Genomic DNA, 23,174 nt, shown 5'->3' with positions numbered 1-23,174 from the left:
ACATATGATATGTATATTCATGCCAAATTACAGCTTTCTAGTACTAACGGTCTCTGAGCTTAGCCGCGGACAGACAGACAGACGGACAGACATGGCGAAACTAAAAGGGTTCCTAGTTGTCTACGGAACCCTAAAAAGACATGTAAGAGAGCCCTCGGTGTTACAAAATAAATGTTCGGTTTTGATTTTGCTATGTCATCGTCAGGAAGAACACGGTATTCACGATCTAAAAATAGTTTCTACTTTAAATATTTCCCGCATGTACATTCGTTACGACGATGTTACTTGTCCCATTCCATTGACAGCAAATGGTTCCGCCGTCACGAAATTTCCATTAGTGACTATTCAAGTCGGGTGAACGAAGTGGGGGTGTATTTAGGGCGGCTAAAAATAAATCGGCAAACAAAATTGTAAAGTACCTACATCATTATTTATGTAATGTTGAAAGCACTAATGTTAATGTAAAATTTGCTGATTTTCGAAGGAAGTGAAACTTGACAATACTACAAACAAACACATACAATCCATACACACTGAGTACCTATAAATCTGTATAAATCGATCTAAAATAAAGGAGGTGGTTATCAAGCTTTTATTAAACTTGCTATGTTCGTATGTACGCAAGTATATGTACCATACGTCCCACTGGTGGGCACAAGCCTCCTCCCAAAACAAGTTTTTGGGAAAAAAATCTTTTTTAATACAAGCATTTTTTGCTGACTGTACTTTTTGTTGACTGCACTTGTATTGTCACCCAAACTACATTTGCATGCCAAATTTCAAGTCGATGCTATTAACCGTTGAAGAGTTCCGTTCTGTGGAGACGATTCTGGCCGGACTACCAGGATGTCACTACCAGATTATTGTATTGTCACGCAATTTACATAAGTATATCAAATTTCAAGTCAATCCAGCTACTGGAAGTTGGTTGAATTTAACTTGCAAGATTTGATTACAAACAGACAACAGGACAGTGAAACTAAGTAAAAGCTTGCAATGAAAAGGCTTGGGCCGTACTTCCCACGCAGATCCAATGTGGATTGGGAACCTCACACACACACCATTGAATTGATTCGCAGAAGTTATATTGCTCGTGCAAGCTTACAAAATATTCTATAAATGAAACAAAAGTGACACAGACAGAGCGTACGTGACATATCGGACCCGGTCCCTATTACGGTAATACTCGTATAAGACTATTAGCAGACTTATTACGTCCCACACTAATTAATATTACATAAAGGAAACTAAGTCAAACAGAAGCGCGTGCCCGGCTGCCAACACGAGCATTAAATATGCAAAACACTAAAACTTGAACTCGACGAACCTTGGTCAACTATGACGGTAAATAATGAATAATTTACAGCTTCTAAATAATAAAACAAAAGCTTCGTGGAGCTGAAATGCACACGGTATTACAAAAATGCTAATCCGTAAAGCGACGATATATAAGGTGCTAACAGAGAGAGAGAGAGAGAAACATCTATTTACACATATTCGATACACATAAAAATACATTAGATGGAAAAAAAAATATCAAATAGTATAAAGTGGACCCCACTCAGCATAGTGTTACGGCAAGCCGCAACGCTGTTTTTCAGTGGAACCCAATTTTTTGTGGGAACAACAAATTAGGTAAGCACAAATTATTTTTACAGCAGATAGTACGACACGTCTCTAGGAGTAGACACTTTTTGGAAATAATTAAAGAATCAACTTTGGTGCAACAAAACATCCTGTTAATGAGATAATTAATAGCCAGTGATTAAAACATCTTTAAAAGTCTTGAGTCTTGACAGTCGCGAGTGACTTCACTTAGAAAAAAAAAATCTAAGTCACATACCTAATCCTAATATAGGTACTTTTCCCGCCAATCGTTGACGTTCATGACAAACGACTTGACAGAAAGTGTTTTTTCACTCGCATGCACATGCTGATTATGTTTGGGCGGAATGATAATTTATTTATTTCGTTCAGGAAATTAAAACTAAAATATCGTGTAAAAGTTATCTTATTTTATATTTAATGTTTATCTTATTTAACATCTCTAAATATATTGGTACTTAATTTGTTGCAAACTATTTCAGTAAAATCAACGAGTAAACTAGGTACGCGGAATACATAAAAATAAAATAATTGTTGACTAATGTCGGCGGAATGACATATTAGCCATCTATTAATAATCTATACCAACTCCAGTTGTATGACATGACCACATGACAGCTTACTAGAATTGATAATATTTTTTGCTTTAATAATTTACTACGAGTACTGTTTACGGGTTATTTTTTAACACATTGTATATTTATAAATGACTAACATGACTGCTGTCTATAGCTACTCAAATATTAATTAAAAACAGTTCTTCAGAAACTTATAAATTATTTTTAAAAACTAAACTTGTCTATCTAAATCTTTGTATGTTCGTTTTTAGATATGGAAGTTCCTATGTTTCGTACACCCATATAGTTCTGGCGACATTGCACAATAATCAATTACCACCACAAAAGGTAAAATCAAAACTTTTTTTTTAGTGGGTTCATATTAGATACATATTAAAAAAACTCAACTATACCTACTCAAGGTAGTAATAATTTTGCCGTAAAATATTTTAAAGCGCTATTTTACAGCTTGAATTTAAAGTGCAAGGTGATAATATAGTGTGTAGTTTCCTTTTCCGTACTGCAGTGGAGGGGGAAGCGGAAGTACACCCACAAACGCCTCACCGGAAATGGCGGGCGATAGGCTGTCAGTTGATTACCACATTTACTTCCGGCGCTGGCTTTCATGATCGCCACATATGTAATATTTAAGCTACAACTTAAGCCTGATACAGATTAATAAAATTCGTATTTTCGTATATTCGTATCGTATTTTCTCGGACACATTCGTATTTGTCATGCTACTTACTGGTCCGTGGTGGCCTAGTAAGCCGTGGTGGCCTAGTGGTTTGACCGATCGCCTCTCAAGCAGAGAGTCGTGGGTTCAAACCCCGGCTCGCACCTCTGAGTTTTTCGAAATTCATGTGCGGATTACATTTGAAATTTACCACGAGCTTTGCGGTGAAGGAAAACATCGTGAGGAAACCTGCACAAACCTGCGAAGCAATTCAATGGTGCGTGTGAAGTTCCCAATCCGCACTGGGCCCGCGTGGGAACTACGGCCCAAGCCCTCTTGTTCTGAGAGGAGGCCTGTGCCCAGCAGTGGGACGCATATAGGCTGGGATGATGAAGCTACCTTTACAAATAAAAAGTTTAAAGGTTTGAAATTCAAGATTAAACAGAGAAAGACATACTAATAAGTAGCGCCAGCTCCATACTTGCTGCATAGAGAAAAGCGTTTGAGAAAGAGACAGGTATGTAGGTTTTTCAAAAAAAACACTATAAATCGGTTGAAAATTGTTCAACCGATTTGTTTCCTCTTCGCTGAACACAGTCTGTATATCTATATTTTCATAATAATATTAAGACATGGCAAATTCAGTACTTGTCAAATACCGTATTCTTATGGTTCAGCCAAGGTCCTCTCTGCCGCAGAATTGTTCAACGCAGGCATCGACATACAACGAACGACATTAACGAACATATTGTTTTAAAAATGATATTTAAAAAAAAACTTAATATTTTTCGTACATTACATCTGCTCCGACTGGGGATAGAAACTATTGCGTTGCAGTTGAATCTCTAATCACTAAGGCTGACAGGTCGTCAAATAATGATACTGTGTAGACTATTTTCCATTTCCCACTTTAGAAATAAAATGCATTAGCGAGTTTTTTCCCGACAGCTCTAAGCGTAAAATATGCGCATAAGAATAACGAAGAATCAAACTTTATGATATTCTCATGCTCGCTAAAACTCCACGCAAATGGTCTCCATTATAAAATGGAGCATATTTTGCTACGGAAAACATGACTCCTCATACTACTTGTTTTAAAAGAAATAAAATGAGTTGTTAGAAAAATATTTTTTAATAAAACTTTTATGCTGATCGTACTTGCATTATCATCGACTTTACACATCGCGCTCCTTGATCAAGAGCGTATCAACTCAAAATAATACTTACTTACCCCATTATAAACTCCAATTCAATAGAATCTGACAATCCTGTAGACACTTCCAGCCTACTAATATAAACACCGGGCTGCCTAAGGCTTTGTGATGTGACTATTATTCTTTTTTGATTCCTTTTAGATGATAATTGCCACAGCAGGGACATATATAATCAAGTGTGCCCACGATACGGTGTCTTAAATATGTAGAAAATTGACAGATTCTATTGAATTGTACTTTAATTTAGACCTTTCAGAAATTGAATGAAGTCTAAGGGGCTGTTTCACCATCCATTGATTAGTGTTAACTGACGGTTAAATGTGATGCCATCTCTATTTGTTTTATTCGAATAGACGGAGACGGCATCACGTTTAACCGTCCGTTAACACTAATCAATGGATGGTGAAACAGCCCCTAAATCAAAATGGGATCTTCATTTATTAATTGTAGGTAGGTACAGAAAACTCCCGTCTGTCCCACTAGTCCCATTGAGTTCATGAAATTAGCAGTTAACAAGAAGCGATCTTCATGTACATTTGCCAAATTTCAATTCAATCCGAACACTGGGTGTGGGTTAAATTCCTATTATTCCCCGTATCTACATAACCATCTTGCAAAACTCTGGTAGGGACAAAATTATTTCATAAATTAATTAGGTTCAGGAGCTTCGCCGGGCGCTGCCGCAGCACGCTTGCTTCACTCGCTCGGCTCGCGCGTTGTTGTCACAATCTTTCTCACTTCGCTCGTCGCCGTAGGTAGCTAATTTTCCGGTACCTAAATTGTCAATGAAAGTGACGAATCAAAATACCCAAATATCTTTGAAGTAAGTAAATACTTGGCCCCTTTTAGGGCTGGTTATGTAAGATGGTCAAATACGGGGAACAAGAGTTAAATTCGACTTTCAATTTGACCCAAACTAACACGGCAAGTTAAACTATAAGTTTTTAATAACTGGGGCTGGATAATGTATAGTGAAGAAAAAATAATTCGGTTAAAATTTAAATTACAATGATCAATTTTCGAAAAATCTATCCTTTGTGAGTAATGGAAACAGAAAACTCTCACGTCTTCTGTTTTTCATCATCATCATCATCAGCCGGAAGACGTCCACTGCTGAACAAAGGCCTCCCCCTTAGAACGCCACAATGAACGACTTGCATCCACCGGTTTCCCGCAACTCTCACGATGTCGTCAGTCCACCTGGTGGGAGGCCTGCCAACGCTTCGTCTTCCGGTTCGTGGTTGCCACTCGAGGACTTCTGTTTTTAAACAGCCGTAAAATCAACTATAAAAGAGCTAAAATTTTCTACGTTACCTGTAATGAAAATTGAACCCATAAATGAACAAAGAAAAGTTTCTTGGACCCCTCATTCATCTCTTTTCACGTCTGGCCCTTCTATTATGTTGTTTAACAACCATAAAAGTGATAAACAAAATTGTCCTTCCAAAAGTTAAGCACGAAATCCCCTGTTGACATTTATTATCTTGTCATCATTTAGACCGTCATTCTTTTGGCCGCAATTTTGAAGTACGTGAGCACAATTCACAATGAAAGGGATGAACATTGGCAGAACCGAGCTCTTGCTTTTTCTGAATTTTCGCAATAAATTATTGCTGTAATATTTCTAAATATAACCGTAGCTTGGTAAGCCGGGTCTATTTGTAGCTTCTTACCCTTGGAAAGTAACTTAACTTTTAAATTAGATACTATAGGTCCAGCTTAATATTTCCGAAGCAAATTCTTTGATTAAATAGATTTAAAACAAAGCTTCTAAAATAGAAATTCCGTGTGGAATTCCGTTCGTTTTCCCAGAATTATTCGATGCCAAGTTCGTAATTCGATTCTCATTTCAGCGGCTCCCCAAACGGCTGAACCTTACAAACTTTCACTTATAATATCAGCAACTTAGATATCAAGGATTAAGATTCCATTATTACCGGTGATAAAGATTTTATCGTGTTGAAATATTTGCAATTGATCGTCTTAACTAAGTAAAGTTTCGATTTTAAATTACAAACGCGATGGTGGTTTTCTGTATACCTATGTATCCAATGTCAATTCAGAAAATTACTGCTTGAAGGGATTTGTGAGTTCCTAACTAAATAAATAGCAAGACAAGAAATAGAAAAAACTAACACCACCCAAAAGAAAGCAGAGGCTACAAAACTTCGTTGCAAAAACGAAAATACTATTAAATATATTTTTTTATAACATTCCTTGTCTAAAAATCGTTTTGATTTAAACAATATAACACAGTAAAAATATTTTTCATTCAACTAAATGTGCTCAGATAAAAACGCAAACGTATTTCTGATTTCATTTTACCGATGGAAATCAAGTGGCCCGTATTTTCTTTTGACTAGTTTATTTATTATTAGGGATATAGTGGAGATCCTATGTAAACTTATCTTAAGAGGGTGTACCTACTCTTTTGGATAAATAAAACTTTCATTCATTCATAATATTCATTTCATTGGGGAAAGCTCTACTATACACTACAACAAATTATCAGACAATTATGCAAAAGACAGTACCTGTAAATAAATTCTCACGTAACTTTGTATTTCCTTACCATGGGTAGGTGAGGTATTATCGAGAAATAAGCATTGAGCAGCGCTAAAACTTAACACATTAAATCATATTAAAAAGTACAAAAACAAAACAAAGTTAAAAATAAAAGCTGTCAAGCTGGATCGCAAGACTTAGGGCAAAGTAGGAGCCTGAGAGAGAGCCCAGCCTGAGATCACTAAAGGTATGGACAAAACGTGTGCCTAACTCCTAACAGCGTCTTCGCTCTCGACTTCGACTCTAAAACCCCGCCAAAACATAAAATACGCTAAAAGTAACCGAAAGTAAGCAATACACTTTATTTATTGAAAAATTCCGCAGCGCACGAGCGACTCGTAACGTCGACAAGAGGTCGACAAGCGTGTGATTGTTTGACAATTTGACGTGAAGGATAGAAATAGATTTGGATTCACTGAAGGAAATAAATAATGAAATAACAGCGTGACTGCCTGTTGCATATTAATATTTTTTATTTGAGACTGTTTCGTAGTGTCACGATATGCATTTTATCTATACAGGGAGCCTCTGACCCGTAGCTTTAAGTGCAAGGTTCGATTCTACTCGCATCTAAGCTACTTTCGTTCTGTAACTATTTAAATATAGGATGTGCATCGGGGCTACACGGTCTTATTTTACCAGCTCCTTTCTTTCACCAGACTAGAAGTAGGCGCGGCGGTGTTCACCCTTATTTTATCAGCATCCCTAAAATTTGCAAGTACTTTAGCTCGTCCTTTATTATCCGGACAGCTAAGGAATGAAATGATGTTTCTGTGTTCCCCGATTGCTACAATCTGGCCCTCTTCAAATGGGCATTTATTACTTAGGCGAGCATCCATCCAGTCCACATCTTCGCTTGCCATCAGCGGCGCTAATACGAAATTATAAAATTGAACTTCGTGTCGTTCCGTCTCTCTGACACTTATAATATTTAATAAGAGAGTGAGAGGGACGGTACGATACGAACTTCGATTTTCGAATGTCAGAGTAGAGCTTTAGGTGTGATTGTGGTCAAACGCAAGCCTATTTCTGTGTAAAAAAAATATATTGCAGTTCGTGCTTAAAATACTTTTATGTGACAAAAAGTATAATTTTCAGTCTTATAAATTACTCTCATAGGACTGAACAGTACTAGCTAGGTATTTATTTAGTAAGGTAAATAAATCTCGGAAGTATGAGTTTTTGAACAATTTAGTTTTTTAATTTACTGATCATTCAAACACCCAAAAAAAATTTTTTTTGGGCGTTGATCTGATGGTGTAAGTACCTAACAAAAAATAGCTAAGTAAGTCAATATTAATAAAATGTTACTAACTTTTACTTTAAATACTAATACAAGAGCCTACCTGTAGGTATCAAAGGCAAATACAGAGCTTACGTAACTTTGAGAAAATCCTTTCTTAACTAGAATATTTTCCGAAGCACTTAAACCAATTATAATGAGTTGTTGAAATTTGCAATTTTAATGAGACACAATACTTTATTTATGGTCCAAGTAAAATCGATAAGTATCTATATAAAACAGGTATAAATATAGTTAGCTTGTTAGCATTGCATCTCTAAGGTAGATGTATGAAATTTTAGTCCCCGGTTCTCCTTTCTTCAAAATTAGATACTGTGTGTACATAGATTCAGTGCCAATGCAATGACAAAAAAATATAAGCAAATACGTATTATAAATGTGCTATAGAAACAATATTCCTTAAACAACTCAAAGAATTCATTCGACATGGCATGGCATGGTATTCATGAATCCTAACTTAATTTTTTTTACGTAAATAATGTGAGAGAGAAAAGTAATTTGATCATGTTTCCTTTTTGGAATCCGCTTCAGAAATTAAACAGGCTTTTTGTTCTGGAATTATCATGGTTATGAGATTTGTAAGAGCAGAGATTCGGCTGCAATTATCTGTAGAATGCCCGTTTAAATCTTGCTGTAATGGTGCGTCAATGCTCTGAACCTGATAATCACAGTCGTTTTAGGACCAAAAAGCGTAAAATTGTGTTCATAATTATTTTGGACTAGCCGTTACCCGCGACTCCGTTCGCGCAGAATTCGTTTATCGCTATCCTGCGGGAACTATTCAATTTTCCAGGATAAAAACTATCCTTTGTCCTACTCTAGGACTCAAACTATCTGTATACCGAATTTCATCTAAATCGGACCAACAAACAAACAATAAAACAGACTTACAAACTTTCGCATTTATAATATTAATTGGATTAAATGTGCTTACGTTTTTGCCATTTGTTATCATAGATGGTAGATGGGTTTACTTTACTCTAGAGCTCTTCAAGTAACCTTTGGCCTCATCTGCACTTTTATATCAGGTGGGATAGGGGTCAATCACGGTCAGTTTTATTAACCCCCAACGCAAAAGAGGGGTGTTATAAGTTTGACCGCTACGTGTGTCTGTGTGTCTGTGTGTGTGTCTGTCTGTCTGCCTGTGGCACCGTAGCTCTTAAACGGGTGGACCGATTTGAATGCGTTTTTTTTAAATTGTAAGCAAGTTTTCAAGCGATGGTTCTTAGACATGTTTTATTAAAAACTTAAATTTTAAATTTTAAAAACCCCCGACTTAAAAAAACGCCAGCAAAAATAAAAACGCCCGAAAAAAAAACGCTGCTTGAAAAGACAATTAAAAAGTAAAAAATAATTATGCGCTACCTAGCTGTTACCCGCGACTTCATCTGCAAAGAATTCGTTTATCTCTATCCCGCGGGGACTATGCTGATTTCCCGCAAAATTAGCCTAAGTTAATTTAGTATAAAGTATCTAGTAATATTTTTTTATCTAGGCGTCGTCGGCGTCGGGGGACCGCTAAGGTTAACATGAAACTAAATATGTTGTATTTTTTAAATTATTAACCTTAGCGGTCCCCCTTCTTCTTCGGGCTTCTAATAGACTCTCGTTCGTAATTCCTTATTTACCGCCCTCAAGACACAATGTACTATTTCATCATGGTAAAGTCCTACGCAGAAGTCAGCCGTTCATGCATATAATTTGCATGTTGCTTAGTTAATTTACATTTTCCTTATAATGCAATTTCCCTGAGCACTCCGTAGGTGTTGAGCGTTTATAAATTAAAAGTGATTACAGTGAAGCGTGACGAGCGAAGCGTTCTCGCTTAGTCTGATAACGAAGTGTGTGGAAGTCATAAACACTTTATTGTACTGTTTTAACACATTCGCGATCAGATGTCGTTACGCGCTATGCTCCTAACCAGAAGTAGCGTTTTTCCGCTTCGTGGCGAATACTGCCTACGAATAGAGAACCTGATTCTCGAGTTCTTGGCACTGGATGTACCCGTGAGAGTTGTTGAATATATGTTTAGGGTGCCATGTTGACTTAGTATTCTATTCATACTAATATTATAAATATGAAAGTGTGTGTGTTTGAGTGTTTGTATGTTTGTCCGTCTTTCACGTCGAAACGGAGCTACAGATCGACGTGATTTTTAGCATAGAGATAGTTTATGGGCCAGAGAGTGACATAGGCTACTTTTTATTCCGAAAAAATGCACAGTTCCCGAGGGAACAGCGCGCGATAACCGAATTCCACGCGGGCGAAGCTGCGGGCAAAAGCTAGCATGTTCTATAATATAAAAGAGTACTTTGGCTGAGTGATAAGATAAGAAACGCACAGTCTAAACAAGTGAAACTAGAGAATTTATTGAATCAGGCGTTACTTTGCGGAGGTCCATATTTTTAGTTCATTGAAACTATACTTCATTTAATTTAGAATTGGAGGCCACAGCAACATTGTATTGCGGCTCGTGAACTGTAATCTCTTTACAATTTGTACTAGAATAACAATTGACGACACGCAAATAAAGTGGCATTAAAACAATTTTATTTTACGGCTCCCAGACTATTGTACTGGACTATTTGCTAGGTAAGAAATAGCTGTCCAGACGCAATACAATGTTGCTGTGGCCTCCAATTCTTAATTAAATGAAGTATAGAGACTTGGAAAAATAGTACTTGTAAAAATAGTCTAAAAATCTTAATTTTTCGTGTACAGTGTACAGACAAGCCCCTATCCCCCCCTTCAGATAGTTACTGACAGCAGTAACTATCTAAAATGATCCCACACTGCGTACATTTTGCCCCTTATTCCTCATAGTACCACCAACTTGTTCCACTAGTGGGTCGAGAAGGAATTGTCTTTCCTCGTGGTAGCACTGAATAATAATTGTTGCTTTATCCCTCCCTGCTTAGCAAAGGGGCTTTGCTTACACTTAATAATATTCATAGTATAAAAAATTATACGGAATCCTCGTTGCGCGTGTCTGACTTGAACTTGGCCACTTTTTAAATCTCCAGACGACTTAAGTATAAAGAACTGTTTGCTACGTTAATTAACTAGGCAATTTATACAACTCAGTTAGTAACTTTCGATGAAAAGATCCTATCAACAAATTGGGTGCGTAGTTTAATTGAGTTTCTAATTGAACCTTTATCATAATTACTTGTTAAATTTATTTTTTCGAGTCTTATTTGCACAGCGGAAAATAATGTGACAAATAAGCGTTTTCTTAGCTACGACACAACAATTAGTTAAATCAATAATTACTTTACTCACCTGCGACCTTTTGATAGCTACATCTGTGCAACAAATGTGTGTTCTGTTCATGTAGCTTTTCCTCCTCCATGATGTAAGGACACATACAAATTACAGAAATCCAACTATCCCCACCGCCACAGTACCTACACTGACGCGTTCCGAACTCAACCAGACCTCATCCTTAGAGCAACACATCCGTTCACCATGCCACCAGATGTCAGTTTAAGTAGCATAGCACCTCCGCAAAGTAACGCCTAATTCTATTAATTAATTTTATAATAAAATAATAAATAAACTAATTAATAAAATAATTATTAAAATAATAATATAGTAAAAAGCTATTTATTCCAGGTAACATGGCCTATACAATAAATACCTTACAAACTTACAGAGGTTTTTTTAGGTGTTTTTATATTTTAGTTGGAAGTTATAATTATAATTAAGTTCATTGCAGACGCGCGAGGGTACTCAAAAAGAAACTAACAAATGTAATAAACTACCTTACTCTACCCTCAAGGCTAACAAATACCTAGTATTTTAAGCATAATATAACTCTTAATTATACTCTTAATAATACAACTAATATTATAAACTAGCTAGGGCCCGTGACTCTCTCTACAAAGAATTTGTTTATCGCCCACTCACGGAAACTTAAAAAAAAATCCGAGACAAAATTATCCTACGTCCTTTTCAGTGTCTCAAACTATCCCCATACCAAATAGCTGTTTCCCGTGACTTCATCTCCAAAGATTTTGTTTATTGCGCGTCCACGGGAACTACAATTTTCCGGGATAAAAACTATCTAATGTCTTTCTCAGAGTCTCGAATTATCTCCATACCTAATCTCGTCACGATCGGTTGAGCACTCTAAGTATGAAAGTAAACACCCAAGACCCGAGAACAAACATTCGTATTTTTCATACAAATATCTGCCCCGACACGGCAATCGAACCCGGGACCTCAAGCTTCGTAGTCAGGTTCTCTAACCACTAGGCCATCTGGTCGTCGTATTACCTAAAGTTGGGTTATATTTAGCTAACGATTCTGTTGTTGTAGACGTAGGTACTATACGTTAAAAACAACTTTACTGGTTGTCTAAACCTTACTACTGTATTCACAACTTACTTTAGTCAAACTTACTTACTTACACCTTGCTACTCTATTAAGTACACATTTATAATATTATTAGTAAGTATGAAAGTTTGGAAGATTTGGATATCTGTTACTGTTACTCAATTATGCAATATCGGCTGTACGGATGAAACTGCTCGTGCAGATAAAGAAAAATCTGGATATTACAAATTTAAATTGGAATACAGGGCGCTGTCCAAGCACATTGAAGTACCTCAGTCTTCAAGACGACGTTTTAACTTCGTCTACAATGAATAGAATGGCGCTGTCCGAGCGAACGTGTGCTTTTAAAATGTTACCGTAATCTTCTTTCAGATCTGAACTCTAAGATTGTAAATGTTTCTTGTAAAAGTATTTCTAACGGGACCGAAGCCGCAGCTAGTAAGATTATACTTATTCGGTCACATTCTAAAAACCTCTGCGTTACTTTTTTCTAAAAAGCGATTTAGCCTAACCATTTGAGCCAGTACAATAATAATGGTAAGAAGGAAGGTATCTCCGCAAGACAACATCTTAAGACATTACGACTGGTAGTTTGCACGATATTACAGTAACATTAAACAAACTGAGACAGCGCTACTGAGTCAGCAAGCAGTAATAATATGTAGAAGTAAAACTTCGTCGCTATTTTAGGCAAGCTACAGGTTGGGCTCTTTTTAAGCCCGGCTTAGACTTGAAAACTCGTGCAAGTTTCATTAGTTACATTGCTAGGCCGTAACGCCAACGAGTTTTTAGTGGTCAATCGAGCGCCACAATGTACGAGTAATGCAACTTGCACCATTTTTTAGGGTTCCGGAGCCAAAATGGCAAAAACGGAACCCTTATAGTTTGGCCATGTCTGTCTGTCTGTCCGTCCGCGGCTTTGCTCAGGGATTATCAATGCTAGAAAGCTGTAATTTTGCACGGATATATAAGTAAACTATGCCGACAAAATAGTGCAATTTAAAATTAAAATAAAAAACTTTTTTTAGGGTACCTCCCATAGACGTAAAGTGGGGGTGATTTTTTTTTTCTCATCCAACCCTATAGTGTGGGGTTTTCTTTCGATAGGTCTTTTAAAACCATTAGGGGGTTGCTGAAACGATTTTTCGATTGAGTGATTCATTTGCGAAATATTCAACTTTAAAGTGCAAATTTTCATTAAAATCTAGCGTCCCCTCCCCCCCTAAAATCTAACCGGTGGGTGGAAAAATTTTAAAAAATTCAGGATGGTATAACGAAAACTATAACGGCTAAGTTTGCTTGAGAATTATTAGTAGTTTTACTCTTAAATAGCAACCTAAGGTATAAAATATACCTAAACTTGGAAGATTCCGTATAAAATACGAAATCCTTAGAAAAATATTACTTAATTTTTTCGTAATGGTTTTGGGCGTGTCCGACACGCTCTTGGCCGGTTTTTTTTTCTTGCAACTAAACCGCGCTTTAGACAGGCACTTGGCAACTTCTTCTTCTTCTTCTTCTTCAGCGCGTTTTCGCCCACCGTTGGGCATACGCCTCTCCAGCCTTTCTCCACCCGGATCGACTGTCCTTCTCTCTCTTCCAGACCGGTCCTGCTTGGCAACTTACTTCACTTTAATTAGGTAGATGGAACACATTCAAATAAATATCACTGTAAAAATCATTTTAATATTAACCTTCCTGTTGTCTAGAACTCACTTGTCCGGGATAAAAATTATACGATGCAATAGACCTATCTCACTTGGTCGTGATGCATACCTACACTATTAATATGATGCGACATATTCCGAAAAGCCCCTTTATTACTATTTCGCACTATAAGTATTATTAATAGTATGGGCGCAAATAGCAATAAAACAAAGCAAATCATACTTTGTAAATACTTTTGCTGGAAAAAGCTTTTAACTCCGAACACAAATACCTATTTAATGTAAATACCCGTTTCCTAATTTACCTACTTAAAAAGGTTAGCGGCGTCAAAAATATTTGCAATTACAAACTCCAAATTACGTTTTTGTGGTAGCCGCCGGCTTTTTCTTGTCCAGTTTTCCTCTAATCAACATTTTGTGTCCTTGTTCATCAAGGTGTGTAAATAGCTCACCTTCTACGGCAACCGTAAATTAAACTCAAAGAAAAATAACAAAGCAAACAATTTGAGAGAGTTTTAGGATGTTTCAATGCGCTACTTTCTACGCAAAGGTGTGACATTTTGGAGAGAACTATTTGGTATTGAATTTTAAGTATCTTTCTTGAATGGTCACATCTAAAGAAATCGAATTATTCCGTCAGTAAATAATAAATAATAATCATCATCGGAACATAATGGACACGTAATTTTTCTTTGGGAATCAAACAAAAAAAAAGATACGCTAGTTTAAGTTCGGCGTGACGTCACATCGTGCAACACTTTAGCACGGGCGTCAAGGTACGGGCTCATTCTCGAACTTTAATGCGCATCATATTTATTGTCTTTTGTTTGATTGACGAAAGAAAAATGATCTGTCTAATATTTTCTGGCAATCTATTCGACGAATTAAATAGTAGAATATATATGTTTTGAAGTTTGTTAAGTATAATAAACAATTCTTTCACAAAGTACTGCACTCACTACTTACATATCTATAGTAATATGTAGTACATATTTACCTACTTTGACCGTGTTTTACAAGGTCATACGGCAAAATAATCAACGTAAATTTATTTATTTTCTTATTTATTTGTCAGTAAAAAATACAGCATTAAAGTAAAGAACCAATACGCTGTACAATTCCAATTATACAAAAAAAAAACACAAAAATAGAAATACAAAATAAAAAAAGACGTATGAAAAAACAGAGTTATTTGGGAATTGCATCCCTAAAGCGGCGAAATGAAACAGTCCCTTTCATGTTGTTAAGCTATGACAAAGTTATAACGATTTTATAATTTACTACAAATTCTCGTCGAAAGCATCGTTTATAAATTATGCAGGACTGTACCCATTGAAGGTAAATTATGTATATTAAGCTACCTACAGAAGGTATTTCCAGCTATTTTGTCGGTACACCCACTTTACTAACTAATCAAACTCCGCCTATCGAAACAATGTAAACGGGTTTAATAACAAACTTTAGCTATCAGAAATTCTAAAATAAAATCAAAGTTATACAGGCTGGAAAAAAATATTGGGCCCGAGTGCGCTTAGAAATCGAACCGGCTAAAAATTCAAAAAAATAAACACTCGCTACCTTGTTATTATAAATCGATAGGATTAATTGTTCATGATAAAATTTCTTTAATAAACATTTGCTATTTGAATTTAAAAAAAACGTGAAATCTAACATTAATTATATTTTATCATTAATTTTAGAGTAAAATTGAATGCAGTTTGGTTTCTTTTTAAGAATAAAATAATGTTTCCTTTAGGTAAAATGAACTAGATAACTATACATAACTAAAGAATTTAAAGCAGATTCCCTCCAGGGCCCATATTTTTTTTCTATATTCCCTAACCATGAATGCTTTTAATTCGCTTCTCAATTTTTTTTTCTAAAGCTCAATTTAGAGCTTCAAGAAAATTGTGCCTGATTACATTACGGCACTCGATTGACCACATCCAACTGGCTTGCTTTACGGCTTTGCAATGTATAGTACAGTCAAGGGCAAAGATGCAAAAATATGTATACACGGCCTTAATGTTAAGTGCATAAAGTCGTGTATACATATTTTTGTAACTTTGGCCGTGTCGATATCTTTGCCCTTGACTGTACAACTTGCAAGATTTTTCTAGCAGGTTTCTAGCAGCTCTAAATTGGGCTTTATTTTGTGGTGGACTACAAAAATGAGCAAATACGTTATTTTATTACAAAATCAAAGTAAAATATCACCCAGATCGCTGTTATTGGGCAGGGTGCTCTGGCTGCATTTTCTCGCTGTATGTGTATGGCAATGCCAATACGTTGACCGAGGAAAGAGCCAGCCCTATGATCACCTATGGAATGGATAAGCTTAAGCATTCTGCTGATTTGTGTGGGTATATTGCGATTTAAGCCAGAAGTGTGGGCTTGATATTGCATTAAACATGATCTTCTTATAAGTTACATAAATAATTATAATTATAAATGGAGCCCCAGATTGTACGGAGCGATGGCAAGCGCCCTGACGGAATGTCGTTGATACCCTGGAAGACTGGCCGTGCGCTGGTGTGGGACGCTACCTGTACAGATACCCTGGCGGCGTCCTACCTACCAGCAACTACCAAATGTGCGGGGGCGGTGGCAGACAAAATATAGCTGTCTCGGCGCCCAATATCATTTCTTTGCTTTCGGCGTCGAGACTCTAGGTCCTTTGGGTAAGGGTGCGCTGGAGCTACACAGGGAGCTCAGCAATAGGTTAAGGGAGGCAACAGGCAACCCTCGCGCCGGCAGCTTTCTCGCGCAAAGAATATCAATCGCAGTTCAACGCGGGAATGCTGCCTGCGTGATGGGCACCATGCCAAGAGGCCCACCTCTCTTTTTTAATTAAAGTTTTAGTTGTTTTAATTTAGTAGTAGTTTTAGTCCTATGGATATTTTGTATTTTATTATATGTAATTAAACTTCATCGCATGGTAGCCACAAAAAAAAATTATAAGTAAATATTTTAATAGATACCTATTCTATATCTATTGACATTCTGTACCTAACCTACCATCTTGTACAACTACCATCTAATAATGTTAATAAGCATGAATTTGAATGCATAAATATGAATATGAATATACTTATAGTGTATATGCAGCGCTCTAAATACGATCGGATTTTCAATAAAGCGTTATTTTATTAAAATGCATGTTCTTTTTCTAGGTAGGTACCTACTAGCTCGAAGTTAGTGAGTCAGCACGACCCAGCAGGAGGGGTTGAAACCCATAGTATTGTAGGTGAGGTAGACGACTATTGTTCCACTCCTGCTGGCTCGTGCTGAGGCACCGATTTCGAGCTAGTAGTTACCTACCTAGAAAAATATTTTCAAGGGTTTTGTAGTCGGTTACATTTTTTATATTTATTTTTTTGTTTTGTTGACTCCAAAGTTTTCCTCTTTATAATATTAGTATAGTAGTTTTGTTTTAGTACGGAACCCTTTTTTTCTGTTAATAAATATAGCCTATGGCACTCTGGAATAATTTAGCATTCTAATAGTGAAAGAATTTTTTAAATCGGTCCAGTAGTTTTTGAGTTAACTCGTAACAAACATCCTAAAATCCAAAGTTTTCCTCTTTATAATATTAGTATAGAAGTATAGATATACATACACGTCAAGATCAAACGTAATTGTCTCCTTGTGGTTGCCTTTTCTCAAGAGCAATAGACCAATTTGATCACAAGATAATAATATTAGGTTTCTTGGAAATTGTACACGACGGTATTCCCTCCCACGTGATATCGTTATGTGGGTATTAATTGGCGTAGCATATTGATGTATCTTGTATTTTTATTAACACCAGTGTTTGTGATTTGCGTGACTTGCAAGCTTCGGGACAGGTAGGCCTCTTCAATGAGTAGATTTATGGATTGAAATTATGGAAGGATTTTATTACGATCCTTTACATAGATATACCTATACTCAACGCCGTAGGTATATAGATTCTAAATACCCGAACGTATCACTGTCTCAAGTTTCATTGTCATTGTAACGTTCCAGATGTAACCAACCCATATGCACATCAATAAAAAATACTTAGGCATAATACTTTAATATTTTGTTGTTATTTAAGTGTAAAGATTATCCCAAGTTTTTGATGTTTTCTATATACCTACGCATACCGTTTTCTATATACCTATTGCTACTTTGGGAGCGATTATTTCCGGAAATCTTCACTTAATCAAAAAAGTTTTTGAGAAACCTTACTATCTTTTCAAAAGAGCTATCGAACTATGTGCCACACATTGATGCGAATATTTATATTTGTAATTTAACTACAATACGAAACTAAATAGCGGCTTTGACAAGACATCTGTACTCCAAATTTCATTGATATACATCTTGTAGTGTTCGAGTAAAATGCCTGTGACATACGGACGGACGGACACACAGACAGACAGACAGACAGACGGACTTGACGAAACTATAAGGGTTCCGTTTTTGTCATTTTGGCTCCGGAACCCTAAAAACTATAGCCCTCATTACATGCGTTGCTTTACACGGCAATGGGCAGGCCATAAAGCGTGAAGAACAGATGGTCGGTGGGGCCGAAAGGTTCTCGAGTGGAGCATAGGACGTCCACCAACGAGATGGACGGATGACCTGGTTAAAGTCATGGGTTCACGGTGAATGCAAGCCGCTTCCAACCGAGGCAACTGGAGGTCTATGGAGGCCTATGTCCAACACTGGACGTCCTATGGCTGATATGACGATGTATGGCCGATATAATAATTTTTGAAGCGTTTGTAGAATGATCGAGGTATATGAGAAAAGGCTAGTTTCTGGAAGTTAATGTGACACAGGTATGTAATGCAGCGATCGTTCGCAGCGTTCCCTCGTATTAAAGAACCTGTTTTTATAAAAATAATAAACCATTCGTTTCCGGTAATAGAAAAAATAACTCATTCAAAATAAATACAAATTCAGAACAAGGATTCAATGATTTTGATGAAAAAAATTGCAGTACGGGCGTTTGGAGCTTAGAAAAGGTCAGTTTATAAACACAAAAAATATCTAGGTACATAATTTTTCTAGATCCATGCGTCGTCTACAAAGATGTTCTGCGCCTTTGCTAAAGCAAAGTAATTATCACTAATAGTTACCTAGTGCCTTTACGACCCACTTGCTATTTGTATCGTATTCTCCTTTAATAATTGTAACCTTTAGATACCTAATGCGAACTGAAACGTATCAAAACCTAAATGTGCGGCAGAGCGGATGGGCCATACAATTCATTCGGACGCATATCACTGGAAACTTTCAATTTAGACTACCTGCCCACCTAGAAAAGGTTCATTTCTCGTTAATATGAAAGGGTAAACTACTTAAGTATTTCAACGAAACATTGTTTCACGAATTATTGGGCTTTATTGTGATTTACCCGTTTAAATTAGCATTGCTTTGTTTTCCACAAAACAAATGACAAGACCGGAGGCGGGCGTTTTAAAAAAAAGTGTACCTTTTATTTCAGTTTATTTAATTTTTTCTTATAAATTTTATGTCAGTTTTGTGACGCCCATACCGAGTGTATGAAAAAAAAACGTCACAAAACTGACGTTTTTGTTTGGGATTGCTCTTGATTCTGAGTAGGAAAAACTATTTTTTTTTCTAAACTTAAAAAAAGGACAAGGTACACTTTTTTTGTTAAAATGCCCGCCTTATAGCTTACAGTGTCTAACACAGTCGGAGTACGAATCGTTTTCACCGCTTTTTTCTCTCACACGAAGGTAGAAAGAGATTGTACATAAATGCGTTAGCGAGCGCTTGGGCTTTAGACACGTCCTCCAATATGAATACAAATTGTACTAAAAATATAAAAATAGACTATAAACCTGTCAAGATAAAGTTTACGCAAAATTTTGTACGTATGAAAAATATATCTGCATATGTTTGAATCCCATTTTATTTACAAATGCGAAAGTTTGGGAGTGTGTGTGTGTGTGTGTGTGTGTGTGTGTGTGTTTATGTGCATGTGTATTTTTGGCTCTTTCACGATAAAACCACTCTTTCGAATTAGGTGTGAAGAGGTTAATAGTATTTAAGCGGAGGTTAGTCTAATTAAACACTTCTGTGAGATTTTCTTACATTAATCGATGTTCAAAGTATAACACGCCGAAGGCATGAGAAAAACTTTAATAAAAAATTTAGATGAAATCTTTTACATTACTGAACTAAAAATAATTACTTTATTGAATAATTACTTTGCTTTTTTTATACGATTAGGTCGCGGGTGAGCAAAGTAATTGTTTTAGTTCATTGATAGGGATCTCCGCAAAGTAACGCGTAATTCAATCAATTATTTTACATATAAGTGTTCACATAAGCTTATACAACTATTTGCAATGTTCTTCTTAATTTCTGGCACTTATTTAAAAACACCTTGTACACCGTTTGATTCACATAAAAAGAATGGAGCTGATGTTCAAAAGCTTCTTTTGCACTTCTGTTTTGAATTCAATCACTATTTTCGGTTCAAAGATAATTTTGTTGTGACGCCGACATTTTTCACGCGGTAAACAAACACGGCAGGTCAGCTGGTCACGGCCGCCATTGCATACGCAGCGCCACCAGTGGCAAAAAAAAACTATTTTACGATGTGCCCAGTATAGAGCTAAGAATATCGACGAATGCATTGCTCTATTCGATCTGCCGGATTATTTTTCAGGAACATCGTGATATGCCTGGCCAACTTTTAGGCATATCATGAAATGGTGGCGTTTCATGATTTGCCTAGGAATTTTGTGATCTGGCGGATTTTACGATCGGCCGCCGACATATATACCTGGTCCGAAAATTGAAGAGTTATCCGAGTACCCTTAAGGGTAACTTAAACTTACGCTGAAGGTATTATTACAGGGCTTATAATAAGCTTTTCATGACAGACCGTTAATTAAAATGTTTGAAAGACAGATAGAATCACTTCAATATTTAAAGGTAAGGTCTAGCTTTACGTCATTTAATTATAAAAAGTGTTGATTCGACGTTTTTTTGATAGGAATTTTAAACGGACTCTTGCGTTATTTTTCACGTAAAACTAAAACAGTTTGAGTGAGTTGTTTGCCATCTGTTGACTAACAATATTTTTAGGTTATTATTTGTACATAATATACCTAATTTGTGTACAATCTGGTATGGTAGTAGTTTGAAAATTTGTGAATGATATAGGTTAGCTTTTATCCCATACAATTGCACAGTTAGGACGTATTTTAGCAAAAACGTTCCAAAGCATCGTCATGGTTATTCTTTAATTTCACTTTTGATGTTACTGAAAGTACTTCCAAAATCAAAAAAATATTTTTTGAGTTTTGAAACGTTTTTGCTAAACTACGTCCTTCATGTAGATGCGAACTGAATCGCGGGAAAAGCTAATATTGTAATAATTACTTACACTTGAATAAGTTTAGTATGTTTAGTTACCTACAAATTAAGTACCAACTTTTGCGCTACGCCGTAGCAGCTACGGCGTAGACATTCTCGTAGCGTAGCAATATTAATCAAATTTATTGTTTGTTTCAGATGGGTCCCGGGAAATGAAATCGGTAAGATACGGCCATTGTTTAGGAAATTGAAAAGCGGGTATCGACAAAAGGGTGCACTTTGTTACGTATCATTTTTGAGAATAGGTTTTTTTTTAAGTAATTAAAAAACAACAGCGCTGGCTGGGTGATAAAAACATAAATGTTAAAAAAGGAATCCTCAACAATTAACGAATCTGCATCGGAAAAGGTTATCTTTTGAAAGGTGACGAGTACCTATGGGCTGACCAGGAATATAAAAAACCTGACGCGAGGGCAGCACTTCTACGTTTTATATTGCAACATTCTTTACACTTACTATATACGGTACCTACCAGTCATATTGACAACGGTGTCGGTAATATTATTTAAAGGAATATTTTCTAATCCTTGAGACTTTTCCTATGACAAATACTTTTATACATTGTGAATTGTTTTTCTTCCAAGGCTATGGGTAATCTTCGGAATTTTAACGTACAAAAACACAAAATAACACTTTTAAATACGACGCGCAAACAACGTGAAACTTTGACAGCAATAGACAGATGACATTTGAATTTATTGTTACCGGTGCAAGAAATTAGTTCTATTGGTTTTTCGCAATATGGCGAGGTTTTTTATAATTCTGGTCAGCCTTTAGTTGACATTAAGGTTTTGTAACTAAGATTAGTTACAGTAAATAGGGAGAGGTAAATATGTCAAAAAACTGAGCATCAAAAACTATGAAATGTTTTTTTTTAATTTTCTGTCTGTTTGAATTCGTCGCCTCAGCTGGAGTGACCCTAGTTGTCTACTTTGCCTACATACCCTCTATTGGGCTTCTATCTTTCCTGCTGGCTCGCGCTGAGGCACCGACTTCAAACCGGTTTAGACCATAACACATTAAATCCTTAGGTAAACGTTCAAACTTACAATAAATAGGTATATGAAGATGTTTCATAGACCATGCGAACAGAAAAACAAAAAATTACTTATTTTTCTACGGAAACAAAATTTCTTCGTACATTTCCATTTCCATCTAGGTTCTAACTCTTGGAAATTAAACTAAAATATACATACAGGTAAAATATGCTATAAATATTGCAATCGATCACTGGCTTACCTACCTAATTTCTTCTAAATCTGTTTAGTAGTTTTAGAGCGAAAGAATAAAACACACATACTTAACGCACTCAAAAACTTTCATATTTCTTTTATTAAGATTTCAAACTACAGTGTAAAGGTACTTTTAACAATAATCTAAAGACGGTATTCGGTTGATACAGCTTCTTTATATTCCGCTTGCAAACTCGTAGTTCTAAATATGTAAATAATTTTACTTTGACGCTAACTCGCGCGAACATTTCGAATGTTAGTCGAGCTAAATGTATAAATAAATTCACTATAGCAATGGAATAAATAAATAATTTGGCAATAACAGTCAAGTTCTTGTTTCTCGACAGGCGAAAATTCGCTGGATGGTGTTAGTATCAAAATATATTGTTATGTGTGACGTTTCAGTCATTATTATTTACCCTCAATGACTTGTCTTGCTTGCGATTGGCTTATTTAGTTACTGAACTTGTACTGAACCAATGAGGGCTATCGCGTATGAATTCGCCACTAGAGGCGCTAGTGTAGCGTGAGGTCTCCGAAATGTCAAATCTCATAGTTTTTGGGTGAGCTACGCGGGTTTATTTATAATTAGAATAATTTTATGAATATTTTGCAATATCTGAAATTAATT

The 23,174-nt window shown here is 36.2% G+C and overlaps 1 protein-coding gene across 1 annotated transcript in view; it reads left to right on the top strand.

The window, feature by feature from the left end:
• LOC141427557 (uncharacterized) overlaps nucleotides 1-23,174 on the top strand; it is a 115,992-nt gene that overhangs the window by 68,839 nt on the left and 23,979 nt on the right. The window contains exon 3 of the mRNA XM_074087113.1: nucleotides 21,450-21,472. Within this exon, the coding sequence (XP_073943214.1) occupies nucleotides 21,450-21,472 (23 nt within the window). The remainder of the gene's footprint in view (nucleotides 1-21,449; nucleotides 21,473-23,174) is intronic.

The sequence above is a fragment of the Choristoneura fumiferana genome, chromosome 4, assembly GCF_025370935.1.
Source record: "Choristoneura fumiferana chromosome 4, NRCan_CFum_1, whole genome shotgun sequence".
Taxonomy (NCBI): Eukaryota; Metazoa; Arthropoda; class Insecta; order Lepidoptera; family Tortricidae; genus Choristoneura; species Choristoneura fumiferana.
Note: the sequence above shows the minus strand (reverse complement) of the source record. Positions and strands in the feature narration are given on the sequence as shown.